At 38.5% G+C, this 17,560-nt stretch overlaps 2 protein-coding genes and 1 pseudogene across 2 annotated transcripts; all 3 read left to right on the top strand.

Annotated features, from left to right (window-relative positions):
• Positions 1 to 936: 936 nt before the first annotated feature.
• Positions 937 to 2,760, top strand: LOC103851171 (GDSL esterase/lipase At5g18430). The gene is made up of 5 exons (XM_009128003.3): positions 937 to 1,258; positions 1,391 to 1,521; positions 1,604 to 1,846; positions 1,916 to 2,171; positions 2,271 to 2,760. The coding sequence occupies exons 1-5, from the start codon at positions 997 to 999 to the stop codon at positions 2,489 to 2,491; spliced, it is 1,113 nt and encodes a 370-aa protein (XP_009126251.1). The 5' UTR covers positions 937 to 996; the 3' UTR covers positions 2,492 to 2,760.
• Positions 2,761 to 3,096: 336 nt separating this feature from the next.
• On the top strand, positions 3,097 to 14,050 carry LOC103851169 (annotated as a pseudogene).
• LOC103851170 (anamorsin homolog) lies at positions 4,127 to 4,791 on the top strand. The gene is made up of 4 exons (XM_018656388.1): positions 4,127 to 4,268; positions 4,352 to 4,429; positions 4,540 to 4,577; positions 4,624 to 4,791. The coding sequence occupies exons 1-4, from the start codon at positions 4,127 to 4,129 to the stop codon at positions 4,789 to 4,791; spliced, it is 426 nt and encodes a 141-aa protein (XP_018511904.1).
• Positions 14,051 to 17,560: the final 3,510 nt, after the last annotated feature.

The following is a 17,560-nucleotide window of genomic DNA, read 5'->3' as shown; positions in this document are numbered from 1 at the left end:
AATGGGTTACCTTTGAATCGTGGATTTCGCTGGCGTGGAGCTGAAGACTCCCACGACTGTGTTGGAGTGAAGGAAGAAGAAGATGAAACCTATTTAATTGGACCGCGAAGCAGCTGACACGAACCGGTAATGTTCTTGTAGACGTGGCACGCTGACCTGGAGTCAAACTGATGATCCACGTGGCTATTGGTCTTACTTTCGGATATGTAGTAACGATAAATGGGCTATTAGACTGGGTCAGAGTGTTGGATCACTTGGGCCTATTTAATCATCTTATTAACATTATTGTAAAATGTTTTAATGTTTGCTCAGAGCTTCAGTAACACTATGTCTTTTGTCAACTTTTTTGTTAAAAGATATTTTATCTAACTAAATTAATTAAGTTTCTGGTTAAAAAGGAAGTTTATGGTTGTTCTCCATAAGCTGGCATACACAAGTCTCATGTGAGTTCTTGTTAACAATAAAAGTAGGGTGGTTTTGTGTCCCAACCTTTTGTTTGTTCCTTACTTCTTGTGAAACTTTGAGGTGGATATGGGTGGCCTTTAACATATTCACAAGGAAATACAGAATGAATTTGTGAGATTTAACCATGCAGTAGTTTTTGAGTAGTCATTTATTCTTTAAAATGCAGTGAACAATTGTAACCAAATAATGTCTTTATCAAAATTGTAGTAGTCAGTGAAAAAACAATGGCAGAGAAAAGGAAGCCAACTTATGTATGATAATACTATATATGTAGATGTACAACATTATCGTTTTCTTGGACCACAAATACTTTCGTAATATTATCATATAATATAGTTCTATTTTTTTAATAGTGGGATTGTAAATAACCAAAATCAGAAGTAAATACTTCTGGTTGGCTTAACACGGGATTGAATTCAGTTGAATAAATCACATGAAAAGTTTAAACCAAAATTTCAACTTATATAAATTTTACTCTTCATTATATCTTGAAGACATTTTCAAACTCAAATAAAAAAAACAAAACCCCGGATGGCGGTATCAACTAGAAGACCCGGATCAATGATGGTTATAGCAAACGTGTCTATGTTCCTAGCATTGGTTGTGTCCGGTCCTATCGCAGTTGAGGCTGCACGTGCCTTCTTCGTGTTCGGAGACTCGCTCGTCGACAGTGGCAACAACAACTATTTAGTGACGACTGCACGTGCCGATGCTCCACCATATGGAATTGATTTTCCATCTCGGAGACCAACCGGACGGTTTTCCAACGGTCTCAACATTCCAGATCTCATCAGTTACGTTTGCTTACTAAATCTCAGTAACAGATTTAGAGTAATAACACATGCAAACATATAGTTGTAAGATGTAAAAATTATATAACAGTATCATCATCATTCATAATAATCAGTTGGTTATTATTGATTAGGTGAGGCAATTGGCAATGAAGAGTCACCGTTACCGTACCTTAGTCCGCAGCTAAGGGGACGTAGACTGCTTAACGGTGCCAATTTCGCATCCGCCGGCATAGGAATCCTCAATGATACCGGATTTCAATTCGTAAGTAACCAAACTGGATTAACATAAATTAAAACCTCCATAAGTCATCCGATTTTCTATAGATAAGAGTTTCGGTATGCAGATAAACATTATAAGAATGTACCAACAACTAGCCTACTTCCAACAATACCAACAACGTGTGAGCCGCTTGATTGGGATACCACGAACACAAAGGCTCGTGAGGCAATCGCTTGTACTAATCACGGTCGGTGGCAACGACTTCGTGAACAACTATTTCTTGGTGCCATATTCCGCTAGGTCGCGCCAGTATTCACTTCCTGACTACGTCCGGTTACTAATCTCCGAGTACAAGAAGATACTAATGGTAATAACAACCTTAAACAATTTTTTTGTTAAGTGCACAAGGTAACAACTTAATTTGAGTTATTTTTAGAGGTTACATTCGCTTGGAGTGGGTCGAGTTCTAGTGACGGGAGCCGGACCCCTAGGATGTGCACCGGCCGAGCTGGCGAGATCAAGCTCGTCCAGTGGGAGATGCTCAGCTGAGTTACAACGAGCGGCGGCTCTATACGATCCTCAGCTAACCCAAATGATAAATGCACTTAACAGAAAGATTGGGAAAACTGTTTTTATTGCAGCAAACACTAACCAAATGCAAATAGATTTTCTAACCACTCCACGAAGATTCGGTAATTAAATTAAATTGAGTTTTCACTTTCTAATTAGTATCTGCTTTTTTTTTTCCGACAAGAAAGTGTTATAACATTTTTTTGTTCGGTGGATTATAGGATTTATAACGTCAAAGGTTGCTTGTTGCGGACAAGGGCCATACAATGGGATGGGATTGTGTACGGTACTATCGAACTTGTGTCGGAACCGTGAGTTATACGTGTTTTGGGACGCGTTTCATCCATCAGAGAAAGCAAACCGCATAATCGTCCGTCATATATTGACCGGTACCACCAAGTATATGAACCCTATGAACCTTAGCTCTGCTCTTGCCCTATGAGCCACACATGATGAAGTGCGAACCTCAGTTTGAGCAATCCTTTGCTCTGGAAGTTCAATTTTATTCGTTTATACTATATTATTCAATTCTCAAGATGTATGTGTTCGAGTACATGAGCATGAAATAACTCAAGTTGCTCTGAATGTAACTTGTTTCTTTGTTTGTAGTTTTAATTGAAAAACTAGATTTTGACCCGCGCTTCCAAACACGGGGTTTTTTAGATTATATTATAATATAAATTATTATATTGAAAAATATAATTTTTAACAGTTTCAATGTTTTTACGATTAAAAATCAAAATGGTAAATATAGTAATAGTAGTAATTAGAATTTAGGAGTGAGATTTGAATAAATAAATGAATTGAATAAATTATTGTTAGAAAAATATATGGTAACATATTGTTAGTCTAAATTTAAGGTAAGACTAAAAAATAATGAAATAAATGAAATGGTCCAAACAACTTTTATAGGTAAATTTTTTAAAATTCTTTCCTTTTTAATAATATTGATTCTTTATGATTTTAATTACTTTACTTGCTAGGCGATTCCAGCGCCACCATGCATGGACATATGACATTTATCATTTCGTACAATACGTTCTTTTACACAACATTAGAGAAAAATACCAGCAAGTTATATACACATCTTGTACAATACGTTAGATCATTGCCATCAGAATCATGTTTTGTGTCCTCTCACTCCCTATACGTTTAGGGCCGGCCTGAAATTTTGGGAGCCATATGCAATTTATTAAAAATTTAACCACATTTTTTTTTTCAAATTTGGAAATTTTTAATTTTTTGTTGGAAACTTATATTTATATAATTTCTAAAACAAATATGAGGTTCGAGACAAATGTTTCACTTAACATGGCCGGTCGGCTCTCTATTAGAGGTAGAGAATGTTTTCCATCTGGTTTGACTATTTTTTTTTTTTGTCAAAGATTTTTTTCATTCATATCTCAAAATAGAGTAATAGAGGAACATAGTCTAAAAAACACACACATAGCACTTGCAACAGCCAAACATAATGCCGCACACTGATAAAGGTTAAATGATAGAAGACTGAAGAGAGTGGCAAGGTTTGTAAGGAGACAACCTGCAATCTCGTTCAAATCCATCCCTGAATGCAAGGCAGAGAAGAGGACAATAGAGTCTGAAATTACCGGTTATTATGGATCGAGGCGCAGAAAATCTTAAACCCGGTTTGAAAATACTCGGCCAAGAACAAAAGTATATAAATAGCAGAGAGAGAAGATTCGAATTCTATCAAATATGGTGAGTTAAGATTTTGCTTTTTCAAACTATTTTCTGAAATGTTCCCCTGATCGATTTTGTTTCTCTGTAATATTTTTCGACTCACAATGCATATCGTGCTTAAACCTCTCAAAGTTTCTCTCTTTGAGGTTTAGATTGGGAGAATCGACCATATGATTAGTTTCTTCTCTTAATTCATTTACATGTCACAAGAACTTTGTATTGATTATTTCTCGTTTATGTTGTTTAACATTCAATTTCTTTAAAACCTAGTAATCAAGTTGTTGGCTTTAATGTTTCTAGCTCCACTAGCTTAAGTTTTTTATCTCTTTCCATGAACCTAAAGACGTTTCCAACGTTTGTGCTTTTGTAGGATCCGATGGTGACTCAAACGACTGTTTTGGCTGTGACGGATGATGTCGTGTTGAACGTTAGCTCTGTTCTAACTATAATGAAAGAGCTCGGAAAGGAAGGGATTGGATGTTGTGATCCTATAGTTATTACTCAAGCATCCACAATAAGTACAAATCTCTGATCTTTCATTACTTTCTGTAATTACCATGTCATGATTCGCGTCTTCTCACTATGTTTTGCACTCTTACAGGTCAGGTTCCTTTGGAGTCTTCTTCAGTGGACACGGTTCTAACCAATTATGTTTCCAAACTTCAGCTTATCCGTTGGGGTAAGCACTTTTACATGTCTTCTCTTTCTTCACTGTTTCAGTATGAAAAAAAGTTTTTGCTCTTGTCCAAATATTAAACTGCCTTTTGGATTCAAGTTTATTCTTGGCAGCTAACATTAAGGATGGAAGATCTTCATACTACTTAACTGTGAAAGTTACATCGGCTCATCTATATAACATGTTGTTAAATGCAGATTACGGCAAAGAAGTCTTCATGGAAGATTGGTTCATCATTTGCTCTGAAAAAGCCTTCAAAAACTCTCTTGAAGGTTAATCTAGACGATGACTTGGATCTTATAGATGAAGATTCTCTTCTGACAGATGAGGAATTGAAGAAGCCACAACTTCCTGCTAGTAAGTGAAAGACATCCTATATGGCCTCTTTGTTATCCGTATTCATTTCTTGTGTGTAAAAGACATCCTATCTTGACTTCCTGCTTGCAAGAACTGCGTTTGTGGTAGAGCTGAGATAGAGGAGAAATCTGTGAAACTAGGCCTCACAGACGTTCAAATCGAGAATCCACAATCATCATGTGACAGCATAAGTAGTTTATTATCCAACGACTGAACATTTCTCAAGCAATTCTTTTCAGTGTGGACTTGGAGATGCCTTCCGCTGTGGTACATGCCCTTACAAGGGTCTTCCACCCTTCAAACTTGGCGAAAAGGTAACCATTTCCATCATATCTTATCACCATCGCCAGTTCATGTAGAAGAATACAATTTCTGAGCATGTATATATATACATTTTCTTCCTCCATAGGTAATCCTATCTCAAAACTTCCTTGAAGCTGACATATAAGCCTGGGGAAAGGTGCATCCTCATGCATGCTTATGCTTGTTTCTCAGCGAGGTCGGAATCTTTTGCTAGTCACAAAGTAGTTTTCATCATTTACTTTTGTGTCTTTTCGTATATTTTGTTTGTTGTTACTTCTTGTCTTTTTTTTTTCTTTTCTTAACAACACTTCTTGGCTCTCTAAAGGCTTTATAGAGAATATTGATGTTGCTCACAAAACACATTGGAATTGGAAACCTTACTATTAATTAAGAACAGCTTTGCACTTTGTTAAATATTGGTTTGTGTTTTGTTTTGTTTTGTTGGATTGGTTTTAATCTAATGATCAAAAGCTTTAGTTTAATCTATTTGTTTAGTGAGTTTGTTAGCGCAATTTAATCTAATCTCTAATTTATCAAGTACTTTTGCCATCATCGTGGGTTTAAAGGAATCCGCAAGTTCATAGATAATGATATCAAGAATGTTGTGTACTTTCCTGAACATTTCTCTAAGAGCTCTCTGGTCCAAAATTCTGATCTTCATGGACTATTTTATTTCAGGAATAGTTATATGGACACATCCTGGATTGCTTCACACGTCACTGTAAGTTGGCATCTCTAACAATATAGAGAATCATTTCATTTGGATTGATGGACTAAGATCGGGAGAAGAATGGCATCTTTTAGGCTTGTCTTCCAGTTTCTGTTCACGCGTAATATCTTGACTCTTCCTCTCCACTTGAAAAGTCAAGTCTTTGCTCTGTATCCTTATCTCTTTACGCGTCTCTACTCTTTTACGTGGTTATGAGCCACACACACACATAGAAAGCCTCTTTTTCTTATCTCTTCTCCGGATCTGAAAAGCTTAGTGATTGTCTTGATCTTCGTGATGTTATCCATGGCTTCTTCTTCATCTCTGTCTCGCAGTTGGTTGTATCACGTCTTTCTGAGCTTCCGTGGTGTAGACGTGCGCAAAGGCTTTCTTAGTCACGTTCGGAAAGGGCTCGAAAGCAAAGGAATCATAGCTTTTGTTGATGACAATATGAAGCGAGGCGAATCTGTCGGTCCCCTGCTTGTAGGAGCCATCAGACAATCAAGGGTAGTCATTGTCTTGCTCTCCAGTAACTACGCTTCTTTAAGCTGGTGTCTGGATGAGTTAGGAAACAGAAAGGAGATTTTGGAAAAGTCTTTAATGAAACTTGTGCGGGAAAAACAGAAGAGGTGAAAGAGAGATGGAGACAAGCTTTGAAGGATGTCGCGGGTATAGCTGGTTATGACTTTAGCAACAGGTTAGTTCACTTTTACTTCCACTTCCACTTCCTTATTATGTGTAGCTAATTTCCATGATATCTGTTTTAATGTATAACCTTTGTTTTTGTTAGTGACAGTCAAATGCCACCAGTCTTGAGGAATTAGATCTCTGTGGCTGCAAAAGTTTGTTAGAGATCACAAGCTCTATTGGCAATGCCACTAAGCTTAAAAAAATGCAATCTTTTTGAGTGCTGGCTTTTGAAGGAGCTCCCCTCTTCTATCAGTAGGTTAATCAATCTCGAGGTATTATACCTCGGTGGTTGCCTGAGTTTAAAAGCACTCAGTGTTTTCTCGAGTTTGGAAAAACTCAGTGGTTGTTCGAGTTTGAAAAAACTCAGGCTGACCCGTACTGCGATAGAGGAAGTGCCATCATTAATGAGAACTTGGTCTTGTCTTTATGAATTGGATATGTCAGACTGTAGAAACCTCAAGGAGTTCCCAAATGTTCCAGACAGCATTGTAGAGTTGGTGTTGTGCACGACAAGGATAGAAGAGGTTCCTGCATGGATCGGGAATCTGTCTCGTCTGCGTAAACTAATTATGTATGGATGCATGAAGCTGAAAACTATATCTCCAAACATTTCCAAGTTGGAGAATCTGGAGCCAAGGAAAAGAAACAGCTTTTGAGAGATCTTCGAGTGCTCTCGGGTATGTCATAATCTGGTGATGAAAATGAGAAACATTCAAAATCATGGATTGCTTCACACGTCTTTGGAAGGAGCCTTTTCTGACAAAGTCCCGGATTGCATCAGGAAACTGCCTTTTCTAAATATATTCAATCAGTTTTAGCTCCCACTATGCACAGAATACAAATAATTTTATGTTAAAATAATGCATTTCTTGAATGTTTCTCCCCACTTGAAAAGTCAAGACTTAGCTGTATAAGGATCTATATACGCTTCTGTATTTCTTCTTCCGATCTGAAAGCTTTGTGATCATTTTTTTTCGTTCTGTTATCCATGGCTTCTTCTTCATCTCTGTCTCGTGGTTGGTTGTATCACGTCTTCCTGAGCTTCCGTGGAGTAGATGTGCGTAAAGGTTTTCTTAGTCACGTTCTGAAAGAGCTCAAAAGCAAGGGGATCCTACCTTTCATTGATAACGAGATCAAGCGAGGTGAATCTGTCGGTCCCGTGCTTGTAGGAGCGATCAGACAATCAAGGGTAGCCGTTGTCTTGCTCTCCCGTAACTACGCTTATTCAAGCTGGTGTTTGGATGAGTTAGTGGAGATCATGAAGTGCAGAAAAGAGGATCAACAAAAAGTGATGACCATTTTCTACGAAGTGGATCCATCTCATGTTAGGAAGCAGACCGGAGATTTCGGGAAAGCTTTTGATGAGACCTGTGTGGGAAAAACAGAAGAGGTGAAGCAGGCTTGGAAGCAAGCTTTGAAGGAAGTCGCGGGTATAGCTGGTTATGACTTTAGCAACTGGTTAGTTCACTTTTTCTTTTACTTCCACTTGCATATTATGTGTACATGATGTCTGTTTTAATGAATAGCCTCTGTTTTTGTTAGTGACAATGAAGCTGATTTGATCAACAAAGTTGCCTCAGATGTCGCGGCTATGTTAGGTTTTACACCATCAAAAGACTTTGATGAATTTGTTGGCATAGCTCGTATCATAGAGATAAAATCAAAGTTGATCCTACAATCAGAAGAAGTTAAGGTGATTGGGATTGTGGGTCCTGCCGGGATTGGGAAGACGAGCACTGCCAGAGTTTTATACAACCAACTCTCTCCTTGTTTTCCATTCAGCACGTTTTTGGAGAATATCAGAGGAAATTATGAGAAGCCTTGTGGTGACAACTATTCGTTGAAGTTGCGTTTGCATCAAAACTTTTTGTCTCAACTACTCAACCAAAAGGATATTGTGGTTGGTCACTTAGGAGTGGCTCAAAATATGCTGAGTGACAAAAAGGTGTTGGCTGTTCTTGATGAAGTGGATAGCTGGTGGCAACTCGAGGAAATGGCAAAGCAGCGTGAATGGGTTGGTCCGGGAAGTATTGTTATCATTACAACGGAAGATGTAAAACTTCTCAAGCAACTCAGACTGGGGATCGATCATATCTACAAGATGGAATTTCCAACTTGCTATGAGTCTCTTGAGATCTTTTGCCAATATGCTTTCGATCAGAACTCTCCATATGATGGTTTTGAAGGGCTTGCTAGGGAAGTTACTTGGCTTGCTGGTAATCTTCCTCTAGGCCTGAGAGTCATGGGATCGTATCTACGAGGAATGTCCATGGACTACTGGATAAAGGCACTACCAAGGCTCAGGTCTAGCCTTAACACAGAAATTGAATAAACTCTAAGATTTAGCTACGACAGCTTAAGTTATAAAGATAAAGCTCTTTTCCTGCATATTGCATGTTTCTTTTCTTGTTTCAACTGCGAGGTTGATAGCGTTAAGAGGTGTCTTGAAAAAAGTGGTTTGGACGTCGACCATGGGCTTGATGTCTTAGCCCATAAATCTCTTTTTTTTTTGTCAAACTGATTTTAATATAATAAAGAGAAATAGCACAGCATGGCCTCAGGCCCATAAATCTCTTATATCTATAGATTACAGGGGATACGTAGAGATGCATAGTTTACTGCAGCAATTGGGTAGAGAAATTGTCAAGAAACAGTCTTTGAAAGAGCGACAGTTCTTGATGGATGCCAAGGATATTTTTGATTTACTTGATGAAAATACTGTAAGTATTTATTCTTACATCTGCAGTCCTCTTTTTTCAAGCTGAGATTTATTAGTTCTTTTGTAAAATAATGTATTCTAGGTTACTGGAAAAGTTCTGGGAATAATGTTGGATACTTCATATCAGAGAGAGGAAATCCATATAAGTAAAAGCGCTTTCGAAGGGATGAATAGTCTCCAGTTTCTAACAGTCAACTCTAAAAACTTATGCATACTCGAGGGCCTCACCTGTCTTCCCGAAAAACTCAGATTGCTATGTTGGAACTCCTGTAAATTGAGATTTTGGCCTTCCAAGTTCTCTGCCGAGTTTCTTGTCGAACTTATCATGCCAAATAGCAAGTTTGAGAAGCTTTGGGAGGGAATCCAAGTAAGAATATCCAGAAATTCTTTTCTCATGTATTGTAATTCATGTAAAGCGCTATTAGTTATTTTTGTAAAACTTATCTTTCTTCTTCTTTTTCCTTGGCATAGCCTCTCCAATGCCTCAAGCTGATGAATTTGCTTGGATCTTGCTATCTGAAAGAGATTCCAGATCTCTCAAATGCAACGAGTCTTGAGGAATTAGTTCTCTGTGGCTGCAAAAGTTTGTTAGAGATCACAAGCTCTATTGGCAATGCCACCAAGCTTAAAAAATGCAATCTTTTTGGGTGCTTGCTTTTGAAGGAGCTCCCCTCTTCTATCAGTAGGTTAATCAATCTCGAGGAATTAAACCTCAATTATTGCTGGAGTTTAAAAGCACTCAGTGTTTTCTCGAGTTTGGAAAAACTCAGTGGTTGTTCGAGTTTGAAAGAACTCAGGCTGACCCGTACTGCGATAGAGGAAGTGCCATCATCAATGAGCACTTGGTCCTGTCTTTATGAATTGGATATGTCTGGGTGTACAAACCTTAAGGAGTTCCCAAATGTTCCTGACAGCATTGTAGAGTTGGATTTGTGCAGGACAGGGATAGAGGAGGTTCCTCCATGGATTGAGAAGCTATTTCGTCTGCGTAAACTAATTATGAATGGATGCGAGAAGCTGAAAAAAATATCCCCAAAAGTTTCTAAGTTGGAGAATCTGGAGTTTCTTGGTCTACGTAAAGATGGCCAAGATGAGTATGATGATGAATATGTAGGTGAATTTGGTTTAAAATTATTTGAAGCAGTTATGAAGTGGGGACCTGACTTGAATCACAGTTGGGAATTACGATCAGACTTCAGAGTTCACCATATTTTACCGATATGTCTACCCAAGAAGGCTTTTACATCTCCAGTGTCATTATTGTTACGTTGTGTTGGTTTGAAGACTATTCCAGATTGCATTGGATTTCTCTCTGGACTAAGTGAGCTTGACATCACAGAATGCAGAAAGCTCCGAGCACTTCCACAGCTTCCAGCTGCCCTTATATCTCTAGATGCGCAAAACTGTGAATCCTTGGAGAGTATAGACTCCTCCTCTTTTCAAAATCCCAACATTCACCTAGACTTTGCTAATTGCTTCAACCTGAATCAAGAAGCGAGAAGGCTCATCGAGACATCAGCTTGCAAATATGCGGTCTTACCTGGTAGAAAAGTGCCTGCACACTTCACTCATCAAGCTACTTCAGGCTGCCTAACGATCAATCTGTCTCCAAAATGTCTTCCTTCATCCTTCAGATTCAGAGCTTGCATCTTGGTGCCAACAGACTCTTGGCACTATTTTGTACCGGAGAATGGCTTGTCTTGTAGTGTCAGCGGTAAACAGAATGACCTCACTGTGGAATATGGAACAAACCAGATCCATCATATGCCAGGTATAGAGGGATGTAGAGAGCATCTGTATATATTTGAAGATTCTTTCTGTCTAAACCAGGATTTCCCTGAAGGTGAAGAAACCACTTCCAGCGAGCTTTCTTTTCTGTTCAGACTCCATTATGGAGACGTGAAGATCAAAGGCTGCGGTGTACAACTTTTGTTCCCTCATTGTATTACTGACGAAAATGCAGATAATTATAATGATGAGGATGGTGATGGTGATGGAGAAGAAGAATACGAAAGTGATGATGATAATGATGGTGATTGTGACGACGATGAAACTGATGATGATGGTGAAGAAGAAGAATACGAAAGTGATTCTTATGGCAGAGGATTTGACTATTCCCACCCAAATCAAAAATGGAAAAATCTCATCCGGACATCAGATTGCAAATCCGTGCTTGTAGAGGGTGTAGAAGTGCCTGCAGACTTCACTCACCAAGCTACTTCAGGTTCCCTAACGATTAATATAACTCCAAGGTCTCTTCCTTCATCCGTCAGATTCAAAGCTTGCATCTTGCTGTCAAGAGACAAAATTAATCTCGAGGATTACTATGATGACGACGATTATGAAGAGGGTGTGCCTTTGAGCGCCTGGCAACTCTATAATAACTATGATGAGGATGATGATGAAGAGGATGATGACGAAGAGGATGAGAATTTATTGATGTGTGTGTCTTGTAGCTTCATGGGGGAGCAGAATGGCCTCACTGTCTCATATGGATCAAACAAGCACGATATGCCTTATCTATATGGATATGAAGACCATCTGTATACATTCGAAGATTCTTTCTGTCTAGACCAGGATTTCCCTGAAGCCACTTTCAGCAGTCTTATGTTTCAGTTTGAAGTCTGTTATAAGAAATGGAAAATAAAAGCCTGCGGTGTACAACTTTTGAGGGATGAAGAAAATGCAGATGATGATGATGGTGGCGGCTCTGATAAAAAAGAATCCAAAAGTGTTCCTGAAGGCAGCAAAGAGTCTGAAGTTGTCATTTCTCATGTGGAAGAGGTGATTGATTCTCATTGTTAATCTATTTGATTTGTGTCGCTTATGTTTACCAATAAAAGACTAAACTCAGTTGTTCTCTCAGGCTCCCCTGCGACCAACACATGGAGTTGCGCAAAGAACTTCATGGTTAAGTTGCTGTGGTTTGTTTGACGTGATGACAGGATCCAGTAGATAACCTCAGGTAACCTCCCCAACTTCTTTCTTTTATGTGCTTCATTTGTCTTCCTATGATTCTTAGCTCATGTATGTGATCTACTTAAAACCGAGGAATAGAGTATATCATATGAAAAGCATTTTGTTGATCAATGGCACTGTTAAGTAAGCTGCGAGTAAAAAAAGAGAATTAGCCTAAATCCTGATTTGCTTGTGGATGACTTTGTTGACCCTCCTCTTTTGTTAGGAAACAGAAAGGAGATTTTGGAAAAGTCTTTGATGAAACCTGTGTGGGAAAAACAGAAGAGGTGAAGCAGGCATGGAGGCAAGCTTTGGAGGATGTCGCGGGTATAGCTGGCTATCACTCTAGCAACAGGTTTGTTCACTTTTACTTCCACTTCCACTTCCTTATTATGTGTAGCTAATTTCTATGATATCTGTTTTAATGTATAACCTTTGTTTCTGTTAGTGACAGTGAAGCTGATTTGATCAACAAAGTTGCCTCAGATGTCACGGCTGTGCTGGGTTTTACACCATCAAAAGTTAGCTATTGCAGGCTTTTGAAGGAGCTACCCTCTTCTATGGGTAGGTAACAATGACGCTGGCTTTTATGATGCTGGGATCGACACAAACATAGAAGCGAAAAATGAAACTGAAGAAGGAGAAGAATCTGGACGTGATGAGGACGCAGGCACAAAGGAGCAGGAAACCAAAGAGGTTAACCCTTGTCTAAGTAAGTTGAAGTTGTGCTGTTTTAAGTAATGGTGCTCGAGTTTATATGTATGCTCTCGCGTACCATCATGAGCCAACCTGTAGCCATAACTTCTAGGCCGGTTTGACATCGCCAAGAAACTGAGTGATTGTGTATGTTTTGTAAGGAAACAGATTATGTGCTCATATTCATAGATTGTGTATACAAACGTATGTGTGCCTTTCTTCTATTTTTTTGCAAATACAGTGATTGATCGATCGAATTTTCTTGGACTGAAGAAGCAGATTCTTGGTATTTATGTTGATTATTTGCTCTTTTGGTTCTTTTTCATTTTCTTCAGACCTGTGAAAAGAGATTATATCAGACAGTGGCTCATGTATAAACAGACATGTCCCAAAACCACAGAAGTCGTCTCTCACTGTTCGATGACACCGAACAGTTTGATCGATGAGTTGGTTAGGAAATGTTGTCGAGCCAACAAATATGATTGGTCAAAACCATCTGATGAAATAGCCACTGGAATGTTCAATGATGACATAGACTAATTGCTTCAGCCGGGTTTACTCTCCCTACTCAGTTCATGATCAGACAGTCTGTGCAAATGAGATTTACCAATGTGTGGCTTCAACAGGGGACATTTACGAAGCTTGCTAAGCAAGGATCAGATCATGCAGTGACAAAACGCAGAAGCTGTTTTATAAGTGGCTCAAGAGATCCGGTACTGGTGAAGAGCCACAAATGGGTTGAATGTATCACCAAAATCAGGTCTTGTTGATACATAAAAAAATCGTTTGTTTTTGAAAACTTACTCTTGCTTACATTGTATATACAATAACTTGAGAGGGACTGAGTTTTGCTACTCTTAAGTTCATTTTGTTGTTGTTTCTGATTCGTATCTCTCGGCTACTGCTACAATCAGAGATATATAATATTGAAAGCTTTAAAGGATTACAAAACAGGTGCTGTGTAATTTAGGGATATAAACTCTAGACTAAACATTGACATTTAACGATAAGTGGAGATGATTCATGTCGCTCTATTTATAATTGATCAAACATCTGGAAACAGGTGATTTTGTCATTTTAAGTTTCTTAATTTGTAGCTTTTAGTGTAGGCTTTGCTGTCGAGTAGAGTAGCTTGTGAGCTCAGACTCTATGATGTAGTTTACATGATTACAAGGCTTTTGTTGATGTTGGTTTATGTGTAAGCACGCCAGATGTAACAGAGGAATGAGCTTGTGTTGATGTTGGTTTACATCTATTCTCAGAATGGCTCATATTATAGATTATGGAAAGTGATCATACTTATTAGAGGCTTTGTACAATACTTATACACGTTAGAAGAGAGTACTAGGTCTTGACTAATTAGTAATTACACATAATAAGGATATCAAAACTAGAGAAAAAGACAAAAAAAACACTAAATCAAGAGATAAATAAACTAGCATTCAAGGTCAAAAGTCACAAAAATAGCACTTAATGTTTTAGAAAAAGAGATAAATAAATGTTTATACCACTATAGTAAATTAGTGTAGACATTAGGGTTTAGAGTTAAGGGGTGGGATTTAGGATTTAGGATTTTTAAGGTTTAGGGTTTAGAGTTTATGTTTTAGGGTTTAGAGTTGGGAATTGGGATTTTGGAGATAAGATTTCAAATTTTGAAAAATAAAAAAAAAATTAAATTTTTCAAAAGATAAAATGTTATTTTGGTCATTTTAGTTTTTGAGTGCTATTTTGTGATATAAACTTAAATATGCTATTTTGGAGATTTGCCCTATCAACTATCTATTTATTTAAAAATGTTGATTATTGCTGTTCCTATCCGAGGGAAAAGCTAAGAGTCAATTAGCCCAAAATCCTAAAAGAATGTAGAAATTAGGTAAATACCCAAGAGCCAAATCGTATGGGGCTGAAAATGCAAGTAGTAAACGTGAATTGACGATACTGTCCTTAGGTTGCATAGAAAGGTATTTTACGGTAGGCCAATTTTAGGGTGGAAGCTATAAAGGTTTTTATTGGTTGTAGTAGTAATGATTACCTAAGTATTTCTCACCCCTAGGTACGTGAACGGGATAAGTTGAAAAGTATTGGCGAATCAGAGGCTTCGGGGTATTTGACAGGAGCGGCTGCATAAAAGGGAAGACCCTATAAAAGGTTCAAGCTTTGGTGGCTCGTCGGTAAAAGGGCATGCAATTTCTGTTTCGAGGACGGCAGGGAGGAACCAGAGACCGCATGTTAGTCACCGGAGCAGAGGTTTGTCACCGATGAAAGTGGATCTCGGTGTCGTGGATGTGTTAAAGGGATGGCGGTTCCCTCAGACATGAGTGGTAGTTCGTGTGGTTCAGACTTTGAGACAGTGGTGTCTTGAGCAGTGGCGGCGTGAGGGTTTGGAGTCGGATATTCTTTGGAAGCCAGCATCTGTGGCCGCGGGGCGCTCCGGAGTAGGCTTGGTCATGACGGCGTCGGGTGAAGAAACGAGCTTGGACAACTCCGTTCCGTGTAGCTGCGGTTATAATTCTTTTCTTTTAACATTTTAATACCCCTTTCTGTTGAAATAAAAACAGAGAAGAAGTGTATTTGGAGTCAAAATAAAATGTGTAGTTAAGGTGAAGTATATGGACGACATCGCAATGGTATGCCCAACCAAGAGATGTTGTTTTGTTTGCAAAACTTTTCCAGATTATGGGACGAGTGATATGTTTGTGGCGAGGGGAATAGAAGAAGAACGAGACTGGTTTTGGATTCGGGGTGATAGAGGATGAGAACGAGAGTTTTCACACATTTAAAGATTTATCCAGCTAGAATATGTAGTTCTTGGACAATATATTAATTAGCTTCTATACGCAAATTGCTAGGAGAATATTTGGGAAGTTAACGTTCTAATTTTAGGAGTGGACGGATAAAAATATTATTGGATACACTAATTATATTAATAGCCGATGATAAAATATTGTAGCCTGTTAAGCTTTTCATTAGCATGTAAAATATATTAAAGATTGTTTTAGCATTTGTTTGTATGCTCTGTTTATAGCACAATCCAGTTTTGAGATGTAAGGAGTACAATACGTATCGATACGTTATATTTAAATAAAATCCCTTCTTCGTATAATGCTGTAGTTATTGAGTAAACAAGTCTTTTGTAGATTACAACAAATAAAAATTAGCTGTGTAATTGAATAAGAGAGAAGTGCTCTAGGAAAGTATGGAGAATGTTTCTTAAAAATATTATTATCTGGAGAAAACCTTCAGACTTCAGCTAAACATAATATTAGCTATCAATAATAAAAGAGAAGTGCCGGTGAAGAATTGGATTTAGATCCCTTGGAATCAGTTGAGAGGAACAATACAAAAGCACGAGATCCAAACTCTGATGCTAACAGTCAGCTCCAAATGATGAAGCTAGCTTTGACTTGTAAACCAAAAGGAGTCGGGACAAGCAATGGTTGTGAGAGGGAAAAAGAGACATCCTTTGAAGGGAGCATCATAGAGGGTAGATGCTGAAATGTGTTGATGAGAAGTGAAAAGCTGATAGCATCTCTGTGTGAAAGTTATTTTTTGCTTTTTAGTAATAAAGTGTCTATTTGCAGGGTTACATTTTCATTGGTTGGTTACATGTTATGTTAGTCAGTCAATTTGTTTTTGTGAAGGCTAAACAATTTAGTAACAATCTAACAGACCTTGAACAATAGCACTATCTATTTTATCTTTTCTCGAGACGGTTAAACGGGAGTTTAGCAATATCTCTCGTCGTTTTGGTTTGCTAAATTCACTTGTAACCGTTGGTGTAATGAAGTGTCTGATGCAGGATTGCATCTTCGTTGGTCGGTTACTCGGTGTGTTAATCTGATAGTTTGTTATTGTTAAGGGTAAACATTTTAGTAATCAAACTTGGATAATAGCAGTATGTTTAATCTTTTATCGGGACTGTTAAAAATGGGAGTTTAGCAAGGGGCTTGGTCGTTTTAATCTGTTAATTCCACTTGTAACAGAGAATCAGTTCAAAAAAAACAAAAAAAACTCCACTTTCTCTTAAATATATATCAAGCCCCTAGGGGGAAATCTGAACATAAATAGACCGGAGCTCCGATGAAACGGAAATTGCTAGGTTACATGGAAAAAAGAAGAAACACACCTAAACACACAAATCTAAAGCGAACTAGAGGAGATGTGGGGAAGAAGACGAAGGAGGCGGAGCCGCCACCTGCGACAGACACCGCTGCCAGCATATCATTGTATCCGGGACATCACTATACAAGAGTGTCCATGCCAGCTAATAGAACCTTCACCGGTGTACCTTCAAAGCTAAGCCATCTCAAAGGGGTCCCACTGCCACATAACAACAGAGCCATAAAGAACACCCGACTCTCGAACTCTTCCGCCGTTGATTGCGAAGGGTCTCCACCTTCTCACAAGTCCGAACAGTCGTCACCGGGAGAACCGCCATCTCTATGGATAGATCCGCCGTCAAACGAGCACCTCTCAACAATCGAGACAAACTTTAGGGATCCCGATGATTGACTTGTGGAATCGGCTGTCTGCTCCACCGTCCTCAAGCAGAGCCTCCGCCTAAAACCAACGAGCCACTATTTAACAGCCAAAGCTTTCCTAATTCTGTCGCACAACGTAAACAAATCAGAAGAGGACGAGAAGAAACACCACCAAAATAAAACCATATGACATCTACAAGAAAAATGGAGGCGGCGTTACA

Source organism: Brassica rapa, chromosome A02 (assembly GCF_000309985.2).
Source record: "Brassica rapa cultivar Chiifu-401-42 chromosome A02, CAAS_Brap_v3.01, whole genome shotgun sequence".
In the NCBI taxonomy this organism is placed as follows: domain Eukaryota; kingdom Viridiplantae; phylum Streptophyta; class Magnoliopsida; order Brassicales; family Brassicaceae; genus Brassica; species Brassica rapa.
Note: the sequence above shows the minus strand (reverse complement) of the source record. Positions and strands in the feature narration are given on the sequence as shown.

Bases quoted from the DNA above. Each gene is read 5' to 3' on its own strand.
- LOC103851171 (XM_009128003.3), top strand. From the start codon at position 997: ATGGCGGTATCAACTAGAAGACCCGGATCAATGATGGTTATAGCAAAC. The intron at 1,522-1,603 runs GTAAGTAACCAA...TTCGGTATGCAG, and splicing joins ATGATACCGGATTTCAATTC to ATAAACATTATAAGAATGTA. The intron at 1,847-1,915 runs GTAATAACAACC...AGTTATTTTTAG, and splicing joins AGTACAAGAAGATACTAATG to AGGTTACATTCGCTTGGAGT.
- LOC103851170 (XM_018656388.1), top strand. From the start codon at position 4,127: ATGGTGACTCAAACGACTGTTTTGGCTGTGACGGATGATGTCGTGTTG. The intron at 4,430-4,539 runs GTAAGCACTTTT...TATTCTTGGCAG, and splicing joins ACTTCAGCTTATCCGTTGGG to CTAACATTAAGGATGGAAGA. The intron at 4,578-4,623 runs GTGAAAGTTACA...TGTTAAATGCAG, and splicing joins GATCTTCATACTACTTAACT to ATTACGGCAAAGAAGTCTTC.